At 37.4% G+C, this 27,088-nt stretch overlaps 1 protein-coding gene across 7 annotated transcripts in view; it reads right to left on the minus strand.

Annotated features, from left to right (window-relative positions):
• Mcf2 (MCF.2 cell line derived transforming sequence) overlaps positions 1–27,088 on the minus strand; it is a 101,797-nt gene that overhangs the window by 22,234 nt on the left and 52,475 nt on the right. For 3 of the 7 annotated variants that reach the window (XM_036175180.1, XM_036175175.1, XM_036175179.1), the window contains 10 exons: positions 23,986–24,177; positions 22,339–22,530; positions 20,141–20,312; positions 18,717–18,764; positions 15,386–15,429; positions 13,314–13,396; positions 10,704–10,770; positions 9,905–10,020; positions 9,570–9,639; positions 7,861–7,953 (listed from right to left, as the gene is read on the minus strand). In XM_036175180.1, coding sequence (XP_036031073.1) covers positions 7,861–7,953; positions 9,570–9,639; positions 9,905–10,020; positions 10,704–10,770; positions 13,314–13,396; positions 15,386–15,429; positions 18,717–18,764; positions 20,141–20,312; positions 22,339–22,530; positions 23,986–24,177 — 1,077 coding nt within the window. The remainder of the gene's footprint in view (positions 1–7,860; positions 7,954–9,569; positions 9,640–9,904; positions 10,021–10,703; positions 10,771–13,313; positions 13,397–15,385; positions 15,430–18,716; positions 18,765–20,140; positions 20,313–22,338; positions 22,531–23,985; positions 24,178–27,088) is intronic. The other 4 variants (XM_036175181.1, XM_036175177.1, XM_036175174.1 and 1 more) reach the window with 3 other exon arrangements.

Here is a 27,088-nt window from a genome sequence, read left to right on the forward strand (position 1 = left end):
CAACCAGGGACAAACAATGCATGACAGGACCATTCTCAATAAACCCAGACATGCACAAGAAACTTGGAATCACACTTCATGTGCTTGTCCCTAATGTAACCAAACAATTAACAGACATTTCAAGACAGCATCCAAGATGATTGGTAGGTGCTAATGAAAAAAAAAAAAAGATTAGAAAAAAAACTGAATGCAGTCAGAACTATGCAGAGCAAAGAAAACTACTTTAAAAGGAAAATCTATTATCTTCATATAGATAAATGAAAAGAATTTCTGAAATAAAAATCAGGACTCCATTAAAAGTAACTCAGAGAGTACAGAAAAGTGTGAACTGGCAGACATGGCCACTGTAAAAACCAGTATGGAAGTTCTTCAAATAACTAAAACTAGGGCTAGAATGATAGCCCAGTTGATAACATATTTTTGTAAGCATGAAGACCTGAGTTAGACACCCCAGCACCTGCATTTAAAAAATTGAAAATCAGCCAGGCGGTGGTGGTGCATGCCTTTAATCCCAGCACTCTGGAGGCAAAGGCAGGCAGTTCTCTGAGTTCAAGGAAGGCCAGCCTGCTCTACAGAGTGAGTTCAGGAAAGGCACAAAGCTACACAGAGAAACCCTGTCTCAAAAAAAAAAATTAAAATCATTGTTTTTCTCTGCTGAGTAGTACTCCATTGTGTATATGTACCACATTTTCTTAAGCCATTCTTCAGTTGAGGGGCATCTAGGTTGTTTCCAGGTTCTGGCTATTAAGAAAAATGCTGCTATGAACATAATGGAGCATGTGTTCTTGTGGTACAATTGAGCATTCCTTGGGTATGTGCCCATGAAATTTGCAGGCAAATGGATGGAACTAGAAAATGTACTGAGTGAGGTAACCCAGACTCAGAAGGACAGACATGGTATGTACTCATTCATAAGTGGATACTAGATGTAAAGCAAAGGATAAACGGAATGCAACCCATAGCTCCAAGGAGGCTAGCTAGTAAGGAGAACCCTAGGAAGGATGCATGGATCACCGAGCAAAGGAGAAATAGATGAGATCTACATGAGCAAACTGGGGATGGGGAGCAGCTAATGAAGGGCAAGGGATGGGGGATGAGAACATAGGGGAATGGGAGGTTCGAGCTAGACCAGGGACAGAGCGGGAGAGCAAGGAAAGAGATACCATTATAAATGAAGACATTGTGGGAATAGGGAGAAACAGGATGCTAGAGAAGTTCCCAGGAATCCACAAAGATGATCCCCACCATATACTACTGGCAATAGTCGAGAGGGTGCCTGAAGTGGCCTACTCTGGTGATCAGATGGCTGAATACCCTAACTGCCATCATAGAGCCTTCATCCAGTGACTGATAAAGCAGATGCAGAGGTACATGGCTGAGTACAAGGATGAGCTCTAGGAGTTCAACTGATGAGAAGAGGGATTCTATGAGCAAGGGATATTGAGGTCATGATGGGAAAAAGTATAGAGACAACCAGCCAAACTAGTGGAAACACTTGATCTGTGGACCAATAGCTGAGGAGCCCCCATGGTACTGGACTAGGCTCTCTGTATAAGCAAGACATTATTTAGCTTGAACTGTTTAGGGGGCCCCCAGGCAGTGGAATTGGGACCCATCCTTAGTGCATGAACCAGCTTTTTGGAGCCTACTGCCTATGGTGGGACACTTTGTGCAGCCTTGGTGCAGGGAAGAGGGGCTTGGACCTGCCTCAACTGAATGTACTAGGCTCTGCTGACTCCCTATGGGAGACCTTGCTTTGGAGGAGGTAGGAATGGGGGATGGGTTGGGAGAAAAGGCTGGGTGGGGGACAGGAAGAAGGAAGAGAGGGGAATCTGTGGTTGGTATGTAAAATGAATAGAAAATCTATTAATGATAAATAAGATAATAATAAAAATAAATGATAAAAAAGAAAAATAAATACATAAAAATTTAAATTTAAAGAGGTGCATGGTGGCTTCCAGCATTTATGTACTTATAATCCCAACACTGAGGAGGAGATAGGCAGATCTCTGATGCTTGTTGGCCAGTTAGCCTATCCTACTCAGCTTGTTCCAAGCCAATAAGAAACTCTGTCTTAAAAAATCCAAGATGGATGGCACCTAAATAATGACAGTCACCCCAGGCATATGTGTATAAACATCTCTGCAAACATATGAACATACACATATATACATATTTTTAAAAATTAAAAGTAAAACCACCATATGACCCAGTTATACCACTCCTAGGACTCTAAATCAACATAGTAGTGTTGTGGAATAATGTTTTGTACACTGTGAAGATATGTCGTTCTAATTGGTTCAATAAAAAGCTAAGTGGCCAATAGCAAGGCAGGATTTCCAGGCAGAGAGGACACTGGGAAAAAGAAAAGCAATCATTAGCCAGACGCAGAGCAAGCAGGGTGGGTACTATGGAGATGAGGCAATAAAGCCACAAGGCAGAAAGTAAATTAATATAAATGGGTTAATTTAAGTTATAAGAGCTAGTTAAAAACAAGCCTAAGCTATCAGCTAAGCTTTCATAATTAATAAGAAGTCTTTTTGTCATTATTGGGGAGCTGACGGTCCCAACAAAAAAGTCAAACTACAAATGGTATCCAACAAGAGGGCACATATTTCCATATAAGACAGGAGAAAGATTTTTTTAAAAGGTTCCAAACACAAAAACAGAGCCAAATGCAGCTTCCTAGTCTCTCATACTGGCCACAGCACAGAGACCATCTCCCAGATGCTGCCTGTGGGCTTGAGCTGCCAGCATGACATGTGCTAAGCTGCATGGCAGTTTAATTTTTGCTCAAACAGACAAAAAAGGTTACAGATATGTAGTAAAACAGGTCCAGGTGGGGAAAACTTCTAAACAAGTTACAGTGTGTTTTTAAAAAGTATATAGGCTTAAAAGAAAAAAAGAAAAAAGATATAGACAGTCATAGAAAAAACAGTTTATAAATAATAAGATAAAGTCTTTAGAGAGGAAATGAAATAATATAAAAAAGATAAGCCATGTAGAGATGGGAAATACACAGGGAGGCTGGATCCTGTATTGTGTTGTATTGACTTTAAATTTTTTTGATTGCTGATGAGCAAGCAATAGCCACTGAGAGACATTGGATTATAAAAACTGCTAAATTAAACCAATCTATATATTTCAAAAATGTCCTAACTTCAAAATGGAAGCAAAAAAATAGGTTATGTTCAGGAAGAGGTTATCCTTTTGTTTCCACAGAAAACTAAAAGCTATGGATTCATCCAAAGTTGATAGAGATCAGATTTAATTGGGAGAGAATTCTGAAAATTCTGGCTACAGACATAAAGAAATATACCTAGAAAAACTACAAGACAGGAGACATATAATTTTTGTTAAATTTTTATATTTATTTTACATACCAACCACTGTTTCCCCTCCCTCCTCTCTTCCCATTCCCTCCCCTCACGTCCCACCTACCACCCCATCCATTCCTCCTCCTATGAGAAAGGATCAGGCTTCCATGGAAGTCAACAAAGCATGGCATTGCAAGTTGAGGCAGGACCAGACCAAACTCTTCCTCCTGCAACAATACTGGGCATGGTATCCCAACATGGGGAATAGGTTCCAAAAGGCCAGCTCATGTGTCAGGAACAGGTCCTAATCCTACCTCTAGGGGCACCACAAGGGAGACATGTATTTTACCTGCTCTAACATAAAACAAAAAATCTTTGACTGGATTATGTACAACACAAAGTCCATAGTTGTGTTAATGCAGATATGACTATTACCTTTGAAAGTTTATGTGTTTTCAGAGCAAGGGGACTAGACACCAATAAAAATGGGAGGCCCAGGTGATCCAGCCTCTCAGAATGCCTTTGTTGCAGTGTCCTCAGAGTTTTTCCTCCAGAACCAATTCATGGTTGCTGGCTGAGATGGTCCAGCCTTGTAGACTATTTTAGCTAGGACTTGACCACTATCCTAATTTTCTCAGGGTCCCTGAAAGGTGCCAGAGCCCCCAGACAACACGAAGCAATCTAGAGAACACAATGCCTACATTCCCAAGAGGTGGGTGGGTGGTTTTTGGTTATTTGATGGATGTTTATCATTGCTTAGGAGGGTGGTCACAAGTTGTTATTGGTCATGGTCAGGGAGGATACTTAGCAGAGGAAATTAGATTGATGGATCTTATTCTGAAAGGGGAATATAGAAATGATAGGATAAGAAGGTATATTATTGTATCTACTTACAAACTAAAAAAATAGTCTCAAATATTTTACATTGGTATGGATTTTTGTATATTGTTTCAAATTTATAGTTATTTTTGTTGTATATATGTTTCTACTCTTGTGTAAGATATTGAACTATATAGATACAAATTTAAGGTTCTTTTTGTTAGACTGTATAATATGTTTTTATTTCTTGTTTAATGTATTGTACCTATGCAATTCATTTATAAATGTAATAATAAGGTTCTAGTCCTTGAAAGCTATGTAGGACAATAAAAAAATACAGGTTAGTAGTCATTGATAACAAACTTATAGTCATGTTAGGTATATTTCTATGGTCAATCAGAGACATATTTTAAGCAGACAGATAATCTTCAAACACTTTGGAGACCCACAGAACATGGCATTTTATGTTTTAATAACGTAAGGTTTTTTCATGACAATGCGACACATCTGCTCCTGGCAGCACCAATCTACCTCAGAGAAGATGATGGGCATCAAAAAATCTCCATATGGAGTTTGATTTTGATATGGCAAAATCTAGCCATGTGGGCAAAGAAACTGCCCTTGCCTCATTTGCTGTCAGTATGCTGTCTAAACTGGACAAGCAGGATACAAAGGAAAGCATCTACTAAACTTTCCCAAGATAAGTTGGACAGTCCTTCAAAATTCTTGCTTCACAGAAAAGACTGTCAGATATTCTAGGCCTGTAGGCCAAAGATGGATGTCCCAACATTTCAGAGGAACCTTGAATGACTGTCCAGGCAGCTAGCTTCTGTACTTTCTATAGTTTTGGAAGTTGTTTGCTCTGAACTTCCCATTTACTCAAGTAATATTTTATCCTTCTTGGGTCTCTGATAGAGATTGAAGACTAGATAGTTATAGTTTTATAGTTTTCTTTGTTACCAAATTCAGAATAGAAACTTACAGAAGAGATGTAATGTTTATAAGGTTAAAAAAACATAAAAGCTTAAATTGTTTATCTCAAAAAATGTCTTGATGTATAAAAAGATAGTTTTAAGATGGTAATACAAATTATAACAGAAAATTATTTATGTATAAAACTTTAAATACATCAAAATAAGATAGATAATAGAGTATTTTCTCCAAATATGCCAAATACAAATGGACTGGACATTGTGAATGTAAATTCTTCCTTGATAATTGATTTTATTGTACATAGTTTCATTTGTTAAATTTAATCTATTTAGACAATACCTAATAATTGTTCTTATTGTATGTAGTTTTACTGTGTTAGAGTTAAAACCTTTCCTGTCTATTTAGATAAGAAGGGTGAAATGTTCTAGAATAATCTTTTTGTACACTGTGAAGATTCTCACTCTAATTGGTTTAATAAAAAGCTAAATGGCCAATAGCTAAGCAAGATTTTCAGGGCAAAGAGAATGCTGGGAAGAAGAAGGGTGGAATTGTCTGCCAGATGCAGAACAAGCAGGGCACTATGGAGATGAGGTAATAAAGCCACAAAGCAGAAAGTAAATTATTAGAAATGTGTTAATTTAAGTTATAAGAGCTACCTAGAAACCAGTCCAAGCTATCAGCCAAGATTTCATGATTAATAAGAAGTCTCTGTGTGGTTATTTGGTAGCTGGCAGGTGGGACAGAGAAAAGACTGACCACGTACTAGAGATACTTGCACATCTACATCTGCAGCACTATTCATAGCAGGCAAGATATGCAACCAGCCTAGATTGTCTTTAACAGAGAAACAGACAAAATGGTGGTGTTCAGTGCAATCTTGTTGAGCCATAATGAAGAATGAAATTACATAATTTGCAGGAAAAAAGAATGGAGCTGGAACCATCATGTTAAGTAAGATAAGCCAGACTCAAAAAGAAATATAGAACAAAGAATATATACATATATAGAGATATCATTTATATATAAATAAAGAGGGACTATTTGAGAAGAGAAAGTGGGACTAGGGCTATTTGTGCTGGAATGAGAAAAGGTAATAGGAGATGACTATGGTCAAAACACATGATATACTTAAATCAATGTTATAAAATCCATCACCTTGTACAAAGGGTATATGCCAATAAAATTTTAAGTTAAAAATTTGGTAGCAGAAATAAAACTTTCAGTTAGGAAGAATAGCAGAGCAGAAAGATAAAAGGCATAAAAAGCAGAGAAAACGTTAAGTATACAACTAGTCCAAGACTCCAATATCAGTACAACAGTTCCAGAAAAAGAAAAATAAGGAAAGTAAAGTGGAGGGGGAAAAAACAAGTAAATAAGGACTGCAGATTCCAGCTTCAGAGTTATCAGCAAGGGCCAGGATGCAGCTCAGTTTTAGAATGCTTTCCTAGTATATACAAGGCCGTAGGTTCTACATCTTTACCACAAAAATAAAAAGAAATTAAGCCAAAAATACTGAGATAATTAAGAGAATAAGGCAAATAAACAAACTCTAAATATTAGTTCCCATATCTTTCAGAGGAAGAAAACTAGGTCTCTGGAAAAGTTACAAAGTCAAACTGGAGTAATTTATTTCTTTTAAAAGTCAGAAAAGAGTGAAGCAGTCCATCATTTTTTAGAATTCTACACTTAGCCATCTTTACAATCAAAGCATTAGGGTAAAATAAAGACACTTGCTCATACAAGTTCCCCAAAACATGCAAATATATCACCTAACACGCACACTTTCTAAATAAACTATTAGATTTATTCTACCAAATACAAAGTAAAACAATAAGAATGACATAAGGCTAGAGAGATGGCTCAGCAGTTTACATCCATTGTTGCTTTTGTACAGGACATAGGTTCAATTCTCAGCATCCACAAAGTGGCTCACAGCCATCCAAATGCCAGTTTCATGGGGTCCATCACCCTATTCTGACTTCCATAGGCATCAGGTATGCACACAGTGTATATGCATATACACAGGCAAAACATGCATACATATAAAATAAAAATAAATCTTTTTTAAAAAATTTAGCACGTATACAGCAGGATAGGCTACTCAAGAAATCAGTGGCACATACCCCCAAATGATATGCACCAAGATCCTGAGATGAAAGCTGTAAGCATGTCAGAAAACTCTAGAAGATATTTCTTTAAGATGAAATTTAAAGACAATCACTGTATGCGAATATAAGGAGAACACATTTTTATGATTCTTAAAATTGGAAGAGGTTGGAGTAGGAAGAAAGCAAAACATGTAGAAAATTAAATCAGTAAAAAGAAAATGGTAATAAAAACACTAGAGAAGGAAAAGCAACCATATTTTACTATATGAGTCATCTGCCCAGAGAAATTCCAGTCTTAATAATTGAGTTAAATATAGCCAACCGATCTAACAAAAATATATTGTAAGCTTTAGAGAAAAAGAATTTCATTCAGATATGGTCATGGGACAAGGAGCAGTGAAGGAGACCTAAATCTTCATTTTATAAAGCAGGAAGGAGAAAGACAAGTTATTTGGAGATAGGGAAGCAAATACCAGAAGTAGCTAAAAGGGGTTGCCTCTGGGGAACAGCAAATATGTATTTATATGCATAAATGTACTTATGTGTGTACTTTGCTTGAAAGCAGAATTGCTGTTTCACATATACACATATATAATTTAGTCAAAGGAGAAAATGAATTCGTTAATGAGAAATATTCCAATATCTTCCAAAAAATATGTGTTCAATACTTAAATGATTAATACCTGGAAAAAGGCACATTCCGAATACTTCCTCCAAATTAACTCTGACCTGGGTTTATTCTGACAGTACTTGGCATACATCTGAAAATCATCCTTCTGTAATAAAGAACAAATGCAAATATGTTAACAATTTATAAAAAAACTAAGTGAAAGAGTGGCCCGCCCTGGTAGCAAGCATGACATAAAAGGGCCAGCTTTGTGTTCCAAGGACAGCAGGATACACAATTCTACAAGCACTTTCTAAACTCCTGCTTTCCCGATTTGACAAAGTAAGAAAAGGCTTATCTTTTTGAACTATGTATTTCCATGATCCAATAGTGCCAAAAAATGAGTTTCCTGTGCTACTAGTTTGCTAGCTGTCTAAATAAAGGAGCATGCAGCTAACTTCCATCATCATAAGCACACGACTGCACAGTTGGTTCTCCCTTGAATCATCTTCCACAATCTTCATCTATTGGTCTGTCTCCTACTCACACTTTAACTTTCATCTCATGAGTTTCTTCTATATAGCCACTGTTTATACCCTTAAGCTATGGATGATGCCCTTCTTTTGAATGCTGTAAGACCCTTTGTATATCTCTAATAGAGTATAATTCATCCTGTACATGATTTAGGGTTTCTGTTTCTCTGCCTAAATGCTCTTTAGCTTGGTATCCACATTGCCTAGCATGGTACTTGGTAGACAGCAAATATTAAATAGATGAGTACTGAATGGACATATCATCAAGAAGCATTTATCAAACCAGTACTAACACTACTAGTTGACAAGAACTCTGCCAACTTTCACAGGTACAAAGATACATAGGATATGAGACCTCATCAGATTGGGAAATAATTTATGTATAAATGTAAAAATACACAGTAAATATAAAATCTCCTTTGAGTAGCATGTTGGGTATTTTTAAGGATGGGATCTCACTAAGTAGTCCAGGATGGCCTGAGACTCACAATCTTCCTGATTCCACCTCCTGAGTGTACACACTATCACATCTTGCAAAGTAGCACAGTGTTTAAGAACTAAACTCCAAAGGGATGTTGGAACAACCACTATTTGAAAATGTTGGGGATGAATTTGTCCATAGTCCAGAGTTTTTTGGTTTAGAACATGTTGAGAAGGGTAGTGACACACATTCTTTCTTAGTCCTATCTCTTCTCATTTCTCATTTTTCTCAAGCATATTCTGTTCAACAATTTCTGAGATGAGACAGCTATATTCTAAATGTTTAACAATCTCTTTAATCCAATTGATTCTTAATCAGAAGAGGGTTGATCTTTTAGGAAGAGGAGAAACTGGACAACTAGATGAAGATTTTAAAAATTCTGTAGCCACATAGTGAGACTCTCTGTCATTTAAATTTTGGGTTTTTTTTTTAATGCATCTTTTATTCTAACTTTAACCAAGCTCAGGGTGATTTTATTAATATGCTCCCACCTCTTACATCTTCTTAGCTGGAGTGGTCCCTGGATTCTTGAGATTGCCATTGCTACTACCTGAGTAATTAAAATATTTAATACACAGAATAAAAGCATACCCTGATTAACCTTCATATCATTTTCTTTCAAACAAAATGGTTTTACATTAAGTATGTGCTTCTCCAAAAATATAAAGACATTAAAGGGAATGGGGTATCTTGTCTTTAAACCTGTTTTATACAAGAAATACTTTTGGTTGCCAATATTTATATAATTTCAAAACAAATAATCATACTAACCCTTTCTAAGAAGCAAGGTCCAACTTTTTCTGGAGCATTAAAGCAATCTTCTAGGCTGCTCATGAAAATGCTGTGAAATTTGCAGAGAAAAAAAAAGTTATTTATAACATATAATAAACCAGTAAGTAGCTCTTTTCTACTACTTTTTGAAATAGGGTCTCCCTATGCAGGTTGTCCTGGAACTCATGCTGTAGATCAGGATGGCCTCAAACTCACAGAGATTTACCACTTTCTGCCTCACAAATTTGGGAATTAAAGGTGTGCACCATCACACTCAACAATAACACTTTTTGGAAAAAAAAATCACTAAAAACTTCAGTTTGGTAATTACGTACTTGTTGTGGAATTCATATATTTCTGCCATATTTCCAAAGAGAACATCCTTTTTATTTCTCAGGAGAGGTGGCATGAGATCAAACATCTGTGGATTGTCCATCTCAGATCTGTAGCCCTATTAAAAATAAATAATTTTTGCATTTTAAATATTTATATTAATATTTGGTTGGGCCACTGATGGTATCAGTACAGCAGAATGAATAGAAGATTTGTGGGTACAGCTGTTGAAATTATAACATTTCGATCCCTTAGTTTTCAGAGTTGTTTGTGGATTTTTTTAGAATGCAGGATAAAGAAGTCAAAGCTTCACTACATGGTTAGAATAAAAAGGTAGTACTTTGGCCTTCCAGGCTTTTATTGTAGTGTTGGAAACCAAACAAGCCAACTATGAAAAATTATAGTATAGAATATAAAGTTCTCCTTAAATTGAAAGTAAGACAAAATTAGTATCATGGCATTTATGTCAAATGAGTATTTTTATCCCACCCTCAGTTTTTTCCATCTCAACCTCTAAGTAGCAGCCTGGGAATAATTACAGCAATGTACCATGTGCCTAAGAGAACAGCTTCCCTTTTCTATAAGAAACTCTGAATCACGTATCCCTGCTACTGAGAGGGAATGTAAACACAGTGTTAAAACAACATGTAGTCTGAAATAACAGCAAATACCCACACTGCTACCATGGGACAACCAAAGACAGAGACAGTTAACACAAAACTGCTTAAAACACCTTATAAATGCAAGTAGCCAGGAATCAGTCAAGAAAATGGAGGGAAAAACTCAATTTGCTACACTTACCAACAAAACAGTAAACAGCTCTCGAACATATGCCCTTTCTGTCTGTATCAGCTCATTCAGGACATGGCTACAATGAACAGACCATAGTTACCAGTTAATATCCTAGTCACATATCATAGTACAATGGTTCTATTACTATCATTAGAAATAATCTAAAGTAAATCCTAATCTAGTGGAACTACCTGAGGGTTTTGTTCCAGCATCAAATATGAAGCTTATTTTATGGTTGTTGGAAGAAGTACCACTCAGAAGGCTCTTAAATATATTTTAAAAGAAAAAAAGGCTGGCTGTGGTGGTTCACACCTTTAATCCCAGCACTGAGGAGGCAGAGACAGGCAGATCTCTGAGTTCAAAGGTAACCTGTATAGCCAGCCAGCGCTATAAACCAAGACTCTGTCTCATGGCGGGGAGAAAAGAAACAGATGTTCAAAGGCCATGTGTTAACATAAAAAATGATTTCTAATTCACTTAGATTATGAATAAATTTACTAAAATCTCACAAAACCTATTTGGAAATGAAAGCCAGGTTTTGATCTTTCTGGACAGCTTAATTTCCTAAGGTCTAAAATCATTATCTCCTATTCAAAAATAAACACTAGACGAGAATGTTCAACACTATCCCCAGTTCTCGGACATGTGGTAAACTCATTACACTCATCTTGTAAGACAAGATTCTACAGCAACATTGTCTGCCATCTGTATAAAATCAAATACATGTCCTTTCCATTTGATTTCCAAATAACATATTTAAATTTTGCTCTCCTCTGTAATACAAAAAAACCTCCTTAACATCTGCTTTTGTACATTTCTTCTTTTCTTTTTCATACTTGAAAGAATTTAGATCCTGTTTTTTTTCCAAATTTAGTCTCTTTAAATTATCTTTAATAATCTTGGGGTATACACACACACACACACACACACACACACACACACACACACACACAATTTGATGCAAACTACTGGCTATTTCTGACACCAAGATATGAAACTTTATTTCCTTTGGTTTTTTTGAGGCAGGTCCTACTAAGTAGGTCTGGCTGGCCTGGAACTATGTAGACCAAGCTAGCCTCAAATTCAGAGATTCACCTGCCTCTGCCCCCGCCCCCAAGGTCTTGGATTAAAGGAATGTGCCTCCAGGCCCAGCTAATGATATAAAACTTACAGGGAACTATTTTCAAGTTTTGAATATTAACATAAGAATATAGAAGCATATAAAGGGTCACTGTTAATATCTATGAAGTAGTATCTATAATCCTGTATAGCTTTTCACAAACCACTTCATTGATTTTTATTTCTCCTAAAATGAAAGAAACTGTGCCACAGCTTTAACTGTCAACTTGACACAAAGCTACAATAGCCTAGGAAAAGGAAACATCAACTGAATAATTGCCCACTCTGATTGGTGTATAGATAAGTCAGTGGGGCATTCTTTTGATTGATGTGTGAGGGTTCAGCCCACTCTGGGTGGTGTCACCTCTGGGCAGGGCATCCTAGAATGTATAAGAAAGCAAGTTTAGCAAGCTATGGGGAGCAAGCCAGTAAGCAGCATCCCTCCATTGCCTCTGCTTTAGTTCCTACCTCCAGGGGCCTGCCCTGGCTTCCTCTCATGAAAGACAAGGATCTAGAAATATAAGCCAAATAAACCATTTCCTTCCCAATTTGATTCTGGTCTTTATCACAGCAACAGAAAACAAACTAGAACAGATGGTACACCCCAAGGGTACAAACTTTCATTTATTAGTTGAATCATTTTGGGAATCTAATATACAGCATGGTTACTATCATTACTATCACTAATGAAGTGTCTTATACACAGAAAATACACTTACAAAGTAGAATTTACACATCGTGTACACATCTATATATTATATATATATACACATATATATCACATTGTATATCCTAAATGTGTCCATTTTTGTTTCCCAATTATATTTCAATAAAACTGGAAAATGCAGCAGTTGGAAAGATGGCTCAGTGGTTAAGAGTATATGCTGCTCTTGCAGAGGACCCAGGTATGGTTTTCAGGACCCATATAGAGGCTTACAACCATTTGTAACTGCAGGTCTAGAAGCTCTGAACCCCTCTTCTGCCTCCCTGGGCATCAAGCACACACATGGTACACAAACATGCAGGCAAAACACTCATACCCATTATAAAATATAAATAAATGTATGAATGAATGGATGGATGGATGGATGGATGGATGGATGGATGGATGGATGGATAGATGGATGAAAAATAAATAATTGATCTGAACTGGGAAGCACAAAAACAAACAAACCACATTCTTTCATTTTCCTTTTCAATCTGGAAATGAAAGCTACAAAAATTCTAAAAGGGGATTGAGATGCAGCTTGGTGGCAGAACACTTGCCTTACAATCCCCAGTACTACTAAATAAAAGTCCCCAATGCCTAAAACAGATCACAGCTGCTCAAACCTAACTCCAGAATGTGTGACACTTTGCTAGTACTCTTTTAATGTCCTTACTAGGACCCTATTTTGCAAACTGATAATTCTAAACACATGAGCCTTGGACACCGAAGCAGTGTCTCCTGTGGAGAGGAATATGTATGAATGCAGGTTAAAAAAAAGAAAGAAAGAATACTTCTTTAAAATATCCAAGCTATTGTCCAATCTGGGAGACTGATCAGAATTCCTCTTCTGTTGACTATCCTGAACGACTTCAATCTGAAATAATGAAAATAAAAGTTCAATCATGTCTATGTAGATACAGTACTTTTTCAAATACATCTAATATCAAATTAACTTCAATCCTATAGAAAACACTGTATTTTTCCAAAATTGACTTAGATGTATACTAGTAAAATAAATGCTTTGAGTTACCTAAGGGTGCAGATTTTTTTTTGTTTGTTTGTTTTTGTTTTTTTGTTTTTTTTTTTTTTGTTTGTTTTTTGTTTTTCGAGACAGGGTTTCTCTGTTTAGCTTTGCGCCTTTCCTGGAACTCACTTGGTAGCCCAGGCTGGCCTTGAACTCACAGAGATCCACCTGGCTCTGCCTTCTGAGTGCTGAGATTAAAGGCTTACGCCACCACTGCCCGGCCCAAGGGTGCAGATTTAAGGTGCTAACTGGAATTTATTTTGAATACTTCCATTTACATCAACAAAGGTCACTTGCAAATGTAATAATAACAGAAACAACTTCAAGCATCATTATATGCCACACATAGTGAACTAAGAGCTTCACAAATGATACTTCTTTTTTATACTAACTTCATGTGTCCTATTAATTAATAATTCTGAGATTAAGAAAATTTACCAAAGGTTGTACCATCAAAATTGAGGGTCCACCATTAAAAGCCATGCAGTCCAGTTACAGTTTTTTTTCTTTTTTTTCCCTTAGTTACAGTTTATACTGTAATACCGCCATGCCTCTTAGTGGTACATTCTTGGTACCACTTACTACCGACCGAGGATGCACAAGTAATACATACAGACCTGTAGCTATGAGGAGGATACTCTGCAGATATCAGCCTATCACAGATAACTGAGAAGAACGAAGTCTTAGACACATGCACTCCTTACTTATCCTCCAAGGATACATCCCAGGACCCTCAATGGATGCCTGAAACTATGGACAGTACTGAATCCTCTATGTACTACTACACTTTCCCATATATACATGTGTATGATTTTTAAAAAAATGTCATGTGTAAATTAGAACAGTAAGAGATTAACAATAATAATGCGCCAGGCGGTGGTGGAGCACGCCTTTAATCCCAGCACTTGGGAGGCAGAGGCAGGTGGATCTCTATGAGTTCCAGGCTAGCCTGGTCTACAGAGCAAGTTCCAGGAAAGGCGCAAAGCTACACAGAGAAACCCTGTCTCGAAAAGCCAAAATAATAATAATAATAATAATAATAATAATAATAATAATAAAGAATGATAAAATGTCTTATAATAAAGTGGTAGGTATTTATATTTTTTCTCTCTTTTTCTCTAGAATTTTCCATTTAATAATTTGAACCACCATTGACCACAGTTAACTAAGACTGTGGAAACTGAAATGGGGGAATACTGTACACATCAAGAAATCAATAGAAGTTGGGCATGGTGGTGCATGTCTTTAACCCCAGCACTCTGGAAGCAGAAGCAGGTAGATCTCTATAAGTCTGAAGCCAGCCTAGTCTATATATTGAGCTTCCGGACAGCTTAAAATAAGGAAAGAAGGAAGGAGGAAAAGGAGGGAGGGAGGGAGGGAGGGAGGAAGGAAGGAAGGAAGGAAAGAGAGGAAATAAAAAGGAAACAGATGTATTTCCTGCATCCTGAATAAGTCTGTGCATGGTCCCTAGTAAACTGGATTCCATCCTTCATACTTGCAGTGCTGAACTCATTCATGAAAGAAAATACCATCTCTAGAAGGAAAAGCATTGTTTAGGTGTGTGGAAGTGGGCAACATGAAGAAGAACTGGAACTGATATACAGTACTCTACAGAAATGATTCTGGACTTGAGGCAGAACTTTAAAAAAAAACTGCTCACATACTGGGATTATGCCAATACTGCAATTAAACATAAGGCAGCAGATTTTTCTTGTACGCATAGGTTTTCAAATGCACAAAGTCAGTATAATGAATGGAAAACATGGCTGAAACCCCAATACTAATTCTGCAATTACAGCAGCATAGCCAACTTTAAAATCATTAATCAATTATACTTACTTCCATGTTGCTCTGAGGTTGAATCTGTCTCCAAGACTTCTTCACTGGTAGAGAAATGTGAAATAATGTCAAACCAGAAATAAAGTCAACACTTTTAATGAAAACATATGCATGTTTATTAAAAAGAAAGCTAATACTTCAATATATTTGTTAATATTTTAAATCAAACTATAGAAGACAGCAATTGGTTAGATGACTATATAAAACCAACTTCTTATGGAGCATGATTTTGATATGTACTACCCATTTTCTCATTAACCACACAATCGCTTACTTGCCAAAAGAAAAGGGTGTGAGGTGTTCACAATTATGTTCATATTTAGTATGCATTCTGCCACATAAACATTCAATCAGATTGTAGTTCACTTACTAACTGGATCAAAGATTTCTTTGAATCTAGTCCTACACATATGAGACCAGGGAAGATAGGGGAGGGCAGTTGGGGAGGGTAAGGAAAAGAACAAATTATGGGACTGACAAGATAGTTCATCAAGTAAAAGTGCTTATTGATAACCCTGATGAGCTAACTTTGCTCCCCAAGACCCATATGGTGGAAGGTGAGAAGCAACCCCCACAAATTATCCCCTGACCTCCAGATGTGGACAGTTACACAAACACACAAATGCAAATAAGAACAAATTATGTATGAAAATGCCATAATGAAAGTCATTGCTTTATATAGTAACTTGAAAATTAATAACAAAAACCCCAAGTTTAATCTAGTAATTATAGCATTTATTTGGAACTTACCCCAACCAGGCCCTGTTCTAAGTCCAATGATTTGTTTTCTTTTTTCAGTCTCAAATCTCAAATAAGCAGTGGAGAACAGTATCTATCTCATCTTACAGATATCACTAAGGATAATACCTTGTTCCAGAATTAAAGGTCGTATTTAAACCCATATATGTTTCTAATCAATACAGAAACATTTCCAAAACAATTGGTAAAATGCTCATAAAAGACCCTTCATCGAAATTCAAAGTTTTAATCTTTATTTTTTAACAGTAAATTTTTAGCACTAGGGGGAAAAAACAGGGTAGAGGGTGAACTAGGAACACAGCCCAATGGTATAGCACTTGCCTAGCATGTATTCAGTTTCAGCACTGAAAAAAAGACGGTTTTTACAGAAACAAGCAAGTAAAGGGCACAGACAAATCAAAGAATATATTAAGTTCCCAATCATGAAGGCTGCTGCCTGTCCAAGGTACATTGCATACTGGCCTCAGCATGGAAGATATACACCTTTTATCCTTCTGTCCTTGGCAAAAGCTAGTGTCAAGCACACTCAGGAAGTGGGTGGTCTTTCATATTCTATAAAATGTATACTTCACTGCCATTTATTAAAAAGTATTGACATATGAAAGTTGCATATAACTATACAATTAGACTTCATGTGAGTTACCATGTAAAATCAGTTTCTTAATAAGTACTGGTGTGCTTCACTTTAAAGATACCTAACATATAAAGATCTAAACTTATTCCTAAGGGTAAATTATGGATTGTTTGCAAACACATAGAGAGGTACAAAAGGGTATGTGTGTGTTATCTCTGTAACACATCTTTTTCTGAAAAGCAAGGTAAATATATTTCATTCTTTCAACACTATAAAGACATACAAAATGGCCGAGCACCATGTGATATGACAAGCTACCTCTGTGTTGGGAAATATTCAAAAGTGACTTGCACACAGATCCTGTCCTTGCAGAGCATTGTCTAGCAAGAACAACAGCAAACAGGTAAGTAGGCTGCAGCTGAGAAAAAATAAGGAAGCTTGTTGTTACATGAGGTGAATAACTGACTGAACCAGGCTACAGAGGACCAGCAGAGGACAGAGAAAAGCTTGTCTAGAGGAGGTCGCCTAAGGATAGGAGCTAGCAATGAGGCAATGGAGCAATCAAGGGAAAGTGGTCCAGAGAAACAGCAGCCTATGCAAACTCCACAAGGTATGAGAGAAGGAGACAAGGAGAGTATGGCATTGGGAGCCAAAAAGACTATTGTCAGGGTCCCAAGTGATGTTACCTTAGACTCAGAGTGTAGCAATAAAGAAAATAATGATGGGAATAACTAGATGCATAGAAGGCGTATTTAGCAACAAAAGCAATTAATGGTATAAGAGTGAGCAGGAAGAACTAAATTTGGACAAATGGGGACATTATAGTACCAGTCAACAAGATGAAGGAGAAAAACTCTACAGGCTTTACAGAAGAGATATGTTCACGTAGGGTATGGTGAGACTGTTTCCAATGGGAAATTCCATATTGTAAATACCAGTCCGAAGTTTAGGTAACAAATCGAGACTATAAATAGAGCTTTCAGAGCCCAACCATACCTCATACTTTATTCCTCACTGGCACTGCCATTCCATAACTTTCCTCCATACTTAATGTGAATTTATCAAACATCTTACCACATACTGCTAGTTTCTAAGCACTATGCTAGGTGGAAGATTCAATTTGATGAAAAGGAAAAAAAAAAAACAAAGCTAAACAAGCAAAAAACAGAATAAAAAACCAGTTTGACATGTTTTGATGAAAAAATTAGCACACACTTTGATTTGGTCAAATACTTGGTTTACCAATTCCAAGTTTTGAAAACTTGTCTGAAATATGTTATAGCCTGTATTATCTGTAGATAAGTAGGGTGATGTGCAGAAGATTCATAGCTTAAATAATGATTTGGTTTCATTTACAAACCATAATGGATGATGGAAAAATTAAAGTGCATTCTTCCTCATAAATATACTAGGTAGTCTTAGACTGAAGCAAATCTAAGCTACTCCCAACAAATATTTGAATTATGAGTAGTGTGAGAGTCTTTAAATTGAAGAAAATCCTGATTTACATTAATTTCACTAACCTTTTTAAGATATATTTTTATTTATTTTGAATTATGTCTGTGAGTGTGGGTAGGCAGGTGGGTATATAGGTGCCCACAGAGGCCAGAAGAGAGCATTAGATTCCCTGGAGTTACAGGTTGTTGTGAGCTGCCATGTGGGTGCTGAAAAGTGAACTGGGGTCCTTTGGAAAAGCAGGGAGTGCTCTTAACCACTGAGCCATCTCTCCAGCCGCCTCTTCTTTTTTTCTTTTTTGTTAAATGGTTGTTTTATGAAAGAAAATTAACTCTAGAAGCATACTCTATTCTTTATACGGTCATTTTTTCAAGGTAAGTTCAATGTCGAGAGAGAATAATGGATGATTGATATAAAAAAATAAAGTTATTTGAAGGTAGAATTCATGAATGAACTGCTTCTGTTTTAGGTGCCAAACTGGTTTTTCATGTGTACAAACTCATAAACTGTATTGATGATAAGTAATATAATAAAGATGGGTACCTTTTGAAAAAAGTTTACATGCTTGAAAGAAAGAATATCCAACTCCCACTGCAGAAAGAAAGTGTAATGCCATTAAATAAGAATATGAGAAAGAAAGAAAAATGAAATAATACAAAGTTTTTTGAACGACTAATGACATGAATGGGTCTTGGACAGCCTAGTCACAAAGCAAAGTGCTCTCTTTATTAAGAAAGGGAAATTAATCAGAGGGAAGGGATGGTCCAATTCTGTTTCACTTTCTCTTTATATTCATTTTTGAAGTCAGAAGGTATTTGTCCCTACTTTACAGACAAGGAAACTAAAGTTATTAATGGGTAACTACCTATGGTCACACAGCTAAAGAATCTACAAATCGAACTGATGTCTGCTTTGTGCTTAGAAATAACTGTTGAGTTTAATCAGTTCATTTTGCTACTGTTATTCTTTTTACTTTTTTCAGTATCTTTGATAGTTCCAGTATGTTGGTATATTTTTTAATATAGTGAACATTATTCATTTACACCATTGCTCACACAGTCTTGTTTTGATTATATGTATATATTTTGGAATTACTAACCATATAACTTCCACTGCATTTGTAATTTGATCCATGCTGGAGATGAGTTGTATTTATTCATTACCTCTGGCCCAAGCCTACACTGCATTTTAAAGTAGTTTTGTACACTAGTAAAGGGACTGGTGCAATTTAGGTCAAAGAGACTGAATTTAGTCATATGTTCACCTCATCTACTAACCTAACTTGTACAAAAGACCAAACTGCTCTCTCCCCCAAAAGCTGCAGGAGGAGCTCCAGGAAGCCCTTGGGGAAACAATTTTTATTTTCAGACTAGTTCAATATATTACAAGAATTATTATTTTTCCTATAGAATTTAGAAAGGAATGAGATAGTACACAACTAAATAGACTTCAAAGAGTAAAACAAGAAAATGGAATATGTAACAAGAAATTGCTAACACAATTAGCATTTACCAGCATCTATTTAGAAAAGGCAATCCACTCTATTATATAAGACACTCATATACAAGCATCATATAAGAACCAAATAATAACTTACTGGAGTAACAATGAGTGTGTATGCTTATAACTACATATATGTACATATAAGTTTCATGTCCTTTTCTACCTGCTGAAGAAAAGATGAAATCTAATGCTGGAAAACTGTTACACTCATTTCTCAAGCTACTCCATGCTGAGATATCCATTATCTGATACAATTCAGTGTTATTACTGTGGCTTATGAACATAAAGGAATCTCATTACGACTTCTGTCTTATACAATAGCATTTAAACATACACAAAGAGGCTAAAAGGTTTTCAATGATGTATCAGGATTGAAAAAGAATTTAGTAGACATATCAAGTACATCAAAGGAAACACTAGCAAGACAAAAAAGAAATAGCAAATGTGAGAGCAAACTACTTTACCATGTTTAGGTGAAAAAAACATTGCTCTGGATCTCATCAAACTTTCAGGTACAGGTATCACAAACTGGACTGGCCTCTCAGGCCTACCTTTGGGGTTCTTGGAACCAGCCTGTTGGTTCTCAAATGTACTTCGAATGTTTTCAAGCTTGATTTGTACAGTCTGCATTTGAGCCTATGGATTACATAAGAATTCTATAAGCTGGGGCTGAAGAGATGGCTCAGCAATTAAAAGAACTGGTTGCTCTTGTTTTGACCCGGGGTTCAATTCTCAACACCCACATGACTACTCAGAATAATCTGTAATTCTCGTTTTTGGCTTATCCAACACCTTCTTCTGGTTTCTGTAGGCATCAGGCATTGCGCATAGTACACATATATACACACATGCAGTTAAAACACTTATATAGATAAAATATAATATAAAAACATATGAGCTTGTAGTAGAATATTATGTTAAGGTGTGTTACTTTTGTTTATGTTGCATTTGTTTAACTCTATGAAGCTGTTTTACTGTGCCTGTCTAAAATACCTGATGGTCTAATAAAGAACTGGCCAATAGCAAGGCAGGAGAAAGAATAGGTGGGGCTGGCAGGCAGAGAGTATATATAGAAGGAGAAAACTGGGAGGGGAGAGAAGTAGGAGCCAGAGAAGGAGGAGGACTCCAGGAGCCAGCTACCCATCTACACAGCATGCCATGGAGTAAGGGTATGATTTTCAGAAGTAAGAGAATGGGAAAAGCCCAGAAGCCATAGGTAGATGGGATAATTTAAAGTTAAGGGAAGCTGGCAAGAAACAAGCCAAGCTAAGGCTGGGCATTTATTTGGGAGCTGGGTGGTGTGTCCCCCCAAAAGAATAAAAAACAAACAACATGAGCTGCTGGGCATAGTGGAGCACATCTTAAATTCCAGCAATGAGGAGACAGAGGCAAGTGGATCTCTGTGAGTTCAAGGCCAGCCTAGTTTACATAGCTAGTTTCAAGTCACCAAAGGCTACATAGCCAGGCTTGTCTCAAAAACATCAAATGAATCATAACAACTACTATTAAATTCTTCAGATAACTTTTAAAAACTTAATTTCAGGACTGGTGAGATGGCTTAGTCAGTAAAGCGCCTGCTCTATAATCATGAAAACCTGAGTTCAGATCCCCAGCATCCATATAAAATCCAGGCATTGTAGGAATATAAATCACCTCAGTGCTGGGACAGCAGAGATAAGAGAGCCCCTGGAGGTCATTGGTTAGCCAATCTAACTGAATAAATGAGAGCACCAAGTTCACTGGAGACTGTTTCCAAATAAGGAGAGTGACTGAAAAAGACCTTGAAAGTCAACCTTTAGCTCCCACCAGTATGCACATACAAGCATGTAGACATACTACATACCAAAATACCAAAAAATGAATATGTAAGTATCAAAATGAAATAGCTTTAGATTATAATGTAGTAGAATCAGTTTATTAGTTGCTTTTGGGTAAAGTGCCCTCCACACAAATATGAGAACCTGACTTTGAATCTCTAGAACCCATGGCCAAAGTGGGGCATAGCACTTGAATCTCTGGCCGCTATGTCATGTGCTCATATACATGTATACACACACACATACAAACATATAACATAAACACAAAAACAACTTATTTTGAACTTAAAATATAACTAGAACAAAATTAGGGGAAAAAAACAGAACAGATTAGCATATTCTCTATGTAAATATAAAACCAAAGTCTGAATGTAAACAACCTGAGGGGGAAAAAAGTACCAATCACAAAACTGATAACATAACACTCTACTCCACTTAGGGGCCTTTCTCTGAGGATATAGAATAAAATGTATATGAAAGCTCACAGCATGTTTAAAGAACTTAAAAACAATAGTCAGACTGAGTGAAGTGGTACACGCCTTTAATATTAGCACTCAGGAGGCCAGCCTGGTCTACATAAGGAATTCCAGGCCAACCAAGGCTATACAGTCAAACCCTGTCTCAAACAAACAAGCTAAATAATAATAACAATGCTAGAGCTCATGGTGAAAGTTGGTCTTACTTACATAGCAAACACATGCCTTTGGACTCTTTGATACTTGATGGTGGCACTACGTCACTCTCAGTCCTCAAGAGGACACACTGATATAAAGCTGGCTTTGGAGTAGTAAAACTCTTACACCATGGTAATTTGTTTGTGTGTCTTTGAATAAAATATTCCTCACCTTGAGTTCAGGAGATAGGAGCACATCAAATTCATATTGCAGGTTTTCAATATCATAATTGATAAAGGGCACAGCCATTTGAAGGAAATTTTCCACATCCTGAATGGCTTTCTGAGCATCTTCTTTAGTCTGAAACTTAGTCATTCCCTGATTAGCCAGGAGGCATTCTCCTTGATCACAGCACTGACGTGCCTGATGAGGAAAATCATGAAAATCAAAGCAGCAAATGTAAGAATGGATAAAGAGGACATGGGCTTGCCATTAAAAGAGCTGTCTCACTGTTTTTATTATTACATCTTAGTGGAGAGGAGGGGAATGTGAGTGGGTGTACAAAGCACACTCAGGCCATAGCATACATGTAGAGGTTGGAGGACAACCTGATGGGAGACAGTTCTCTCCTTTCAGCCCTTTGGATTAAGCGCTGGTTAGAACGCTTGTCAGCAAGTGTCTTTACCCACGGAATCATCTTGTGGGCTAGAGCTGTCTCACTTCCATCAATAAGACTTGTTTTCAGAGGCCAGCCATGGGGGCATACAATTTTAATTCCAGCACTCAGGAAGCAGATGCAGGTGGATCTTTTTGAGTTTGAAGCCAGCCCGGTCTACACAGCAAGTTCCTAGCTAGCAAGAGCTACATAGTGACACTCTGTCACCATTTCAAAAGGAAAAGAAATAAAGAAAAAGAAAATTGCTTTCAGAGCTGTTAATAAATAATAGCTGGTGTTGCTCCCAGGAATTGCGATTTAGTAGCTCTGAGCTGCCAGCCAGTCATTTATACTCTTAAGGTGCTCCACAGGTATTGCTGATGTGCAGCCACAGTTGGGAAGCACTGCATTTATTTCATCACAAGTCATTCCTTCTGCAGCAGGTGTCTGACCATTTTCTCAACACTAATAGTTTAGTTGCATGTTAGTTTCTGCAAATCAACAACTGAAATATGAAACTTCTAGCAAAATATTAAGTGTAATAGCAATACTTAATGATTGCCAAGGACAAGAATAAGAACTAGGTTTTTTTAACCAGGAAAAGAAATGTGTAGATTAGCATGTTTATATTCAGATGTGATGTTGACAAATGGTACTCCTGTTTACATTCCGCTGCCGTGACCAGATCTGTAGGGCAGCCTTTCCATTCACTGCTTAATCATGAAATAGGTCTGACCTACAGGCATGGCAGAAGACTTTTCAGTGACCAGTTAATTTTTAGTGCTGTACAATGACTATGAAATGTGGAGGAATTTCAGGCTTCTGCAAAATGTCCCATATAGGCTTTTAAGTACTCTGACTGAAGAATATCATCAGGTTTCAGAGACAGAAATAGAAAGGAAGCTATGACCGCCAGTCTCCACATTGAAAACAGGGCAAAATTGGTACTATACTGAATCTGCTATGAATAGTACATGAAGAGATAGACTGAAAAACCACAAACAGGCTCAGTCCTTAAGACCTCTTAAAAATTTAAATCCAAAGCTATAGACCCTGACCCCTTGACCTCTAAGAGGAAGAAAGAGATACTTTGAGCCATATGGCCAAGTATATGAGAATATGAAAGGTGTAGCATAAGGCATATAGGCAAGAATATAAAGATTAGAGAACCCAAGAAGAAAAAATTATGATCTTTTTCAGAAATGGATCATTTCCCATATTACCTGCTGTAGGAGTTTGTGCATTTTGAAAATCCTGCTCAGCTGTATCCGCTTTGTTCTGATCTCATTAACCAAAATATCAGAAAGGTAGCGTAGCTCATTGCACCTCTGGCAAATTAAGTCAAGTGCATAGTGGTGATTTGATGCAAGCTTGTGGCCATGTAGTATCACAAGCCGGGCCTTGGCTAACAACTCCTGATTTGAAAAGGGAAAGAAAAATCATGACTGTATGATCTCTGCTCACATAGTGTGGGGGAAAAAGAAAAATATTAAAGAATACAGTTGGCAGGGGAAATAAATGGCCATAAAACATGATTTCATGCCATTTTTCTGCATTCAACAACAATAACAACACACACACACACACACACACACACACGACAGTGGGAGTAATGAAGGGCAAGGTTCAAGGGAAAGAGAGCTTAGGGGAGCAGGAGATCCCAGCTAGATCAAGAACAGAAAGGGAGAACAGGAATAACAGACCATTATAAATGAAGAACACATGAGAACAGGAAGAAGCAAAGTATTAGAGAGGTCCCCAGAAATCCACAATGATATATCCACGTAGACTACTGGCAATGGTTGAGAGAAAGCCTGATCTGACCTAGTCTGGTGATCAGGTGGCCAAACACTAACTGTCGTGCTGGAACTCTCATCCAATAACTGATGGAAATGGATGCAGAGATCCTCAGCCAGACCCCAGGTGGAGCTCCAGGAGTCCAATTGTCGAGAAAGAGGAGGGACTGTAAGAGTGCGAATTGTTGAGACCAAGATTGGAAAAGCACAGGGAAAAATAGCCAAACTAATGGAAACACATGAATTATGAACCAAAAGCTGTGGAGCCCCCAACTGGATCAGGCCCTCTGGATAAGTGAGACAATTGAATAGCTTGAACTGTTTGGGAGGCACCCAGGCTGTGGGACATGGACCTGTCCTTAGTGCATGAGCTGGCTGTTTGGAACCTTGGGCTTACACAGGGACACTTTGCTCAGCCTGGAAGGAGGGGACTGGACCTGCTTGTACTGAATCCACCAGGTTAAATTGAATTCCCAGGGGAGTCTTGGCCCTGGAGGAGATGGGAATGGAGGGGAGGGGCTGGGGGGAAGATGGGGTAGGGGCGGGAGGGAGGAGGACAGGGGAACCCACGGCTGATGTGTAAAATTGAAACACAAATATAATTTTAAAAAATTAAACATGAAAAAAAAAACCTTACAGTGATAATGATTAGCTACAGCAGGAACATCAACCATCAGAAGATCATGCATTTCTGGATGAAAACTGAAACTCAACTACCCCATTCCACTCAGGATATAAAGATTGCCTTCTAAGTATGCATATATGTAAACCTGAAACACATCTAGCACCCCACATGAAGTAAATACCAGCCAAATGAAAGCTAATCTATTTCACTCTTAAATCAAGGTGCCCTTTACCCGAGTGCTCTTGACATACCTAAAGTGAATAGCAGAAGGGACTCTCATGGCTTTACCTCCATTCTGTCAACTACTGACTCCCATAGCACAGTTACTGAAACACAGTAGGGATATAGATAATGCTTCCCAAGGAAAAATAAGGCAAACTGAAGCTCAGATGAGGCAGTGACTGACTTGCCTAGCTATTGGGAAATCCACACTTAAAATAGAGTTGCTTTTTAAATGGAATAGACATTCAAGCTCACATATGAAAATACTACTGTCCTAGTTAGCTTTTTTTTTTAAATTCCACATTCTATTTATTTTGATAAAAATTCTCCTAATGGGAAAACCCGAAGTATGATCTGAGCATCCAGCCAGCCACCTGCAACAAAGGTAACCTGGTTAGGCACATTTCTACATTTGAATTTGAATGGTAATTGTTAAACTGCCAACTTGACACAGCCCATAGAAGTGGTTCTCAACATATGGGTCATGACAATGGGTCAAACAATCCTTCCACAGACTTCGCTGAAGATAATTGGAAAGCATGCATATGTACATTATTATTCATAACCATTATGAAGTAGCACTGAAAATAATTTTATGGTTGGGGGGTGGTCACCAGAATATGAAGGGTATTCAAGGGTCACAGCACCACTGAAATAGAATGAGATGAAAGCTTCAACTGAGGACTTTCCCAGATCAGATTGGCCTCTGGGCATGTTTGCGAAGTACTGTCTTAATTACTAATTGATGTAGGAGGACCCAGCCCACTGTGGGTAGCACTATCCCTAGGCAGGTGGTCCTGAGCTATATAAAAAACTAGCTGACCGTAAGCCAGTGAGGAAGCTAGCAAGCAACATTCTTCCATAGTGTTTTCTTCAGGTTGCTGACCTGGCCTCCTTTAAAGATGGACTGTGACCTGGAACTTTAAGCCAAATACACATTTTTGTCTCCAAAGTTGCTTATGTTCAGAGTATTTTATCACAGTAATGAGAAGGAAAGTAGAACAACTGAACTGAATGCTTTAAAATGGCAAGTTCTGTTTGAAATCACATTGGAAAACAGCTTTAAAACCAACAAAGCCCCTGGCTTCCAAGTTAGTTGGCCTTCTCTTTCCACTACGTCTGTCATAGGGAGATGTAAAGTGCAGCACAATCACAGAGGTCTACAAGCCTCATTCCTTTACTAGTTACTGCAACTTCTGGCCCTCAGTTGTCATTTGTAGATGCTTGTGGTTCAATCCTAAATTTATTTTCTAAGACTATATCTGTAAAAGCATTGCTTTGCTGTTATATACAAGCCAGGAGAGCAAAGGCAGTTTACTAAGTAGTAAAGTCATAATGAGTCTAAGCTTTAGAATTAACAAGACTGCTGACAACTGCTTTTCCTCTGAGCACATACTATATATCCAAGAGCTATGCTAAGCGCTACCTATACATCTAAATTAATCCTCACCATCACTCTACAAAGTAGGTCATTTTACTCCCAAGTTCTAGAAAAGAACATTGAGGCTTAGAAATAAATTCACCCAAGGGCCAACAGCTGGCTAGTCAGATTAAGTAGAGTTGTCTGTACGGGTCTACAATTGATTCAACTGCATATATCATATAATGGACATTAGACAATTCATAGTCTTATATTATTTCATAATTTCTAGATACCGAATAACTTTTTTTCAGACAGGTCTC

The sequence above is a fragment of the Onychomys torridus genome, chromosome X (genome assembly GCF_903995425.1).
Source record: "Onychomys torridus chromosome X, mOncTor1.1, whole genome shotgun sequence".
NCBI lineage: Eukaryota > Metazoa > Chordata > Mammalia > Rodentia > Cricetidae > Onychomys > Onychomys torridus.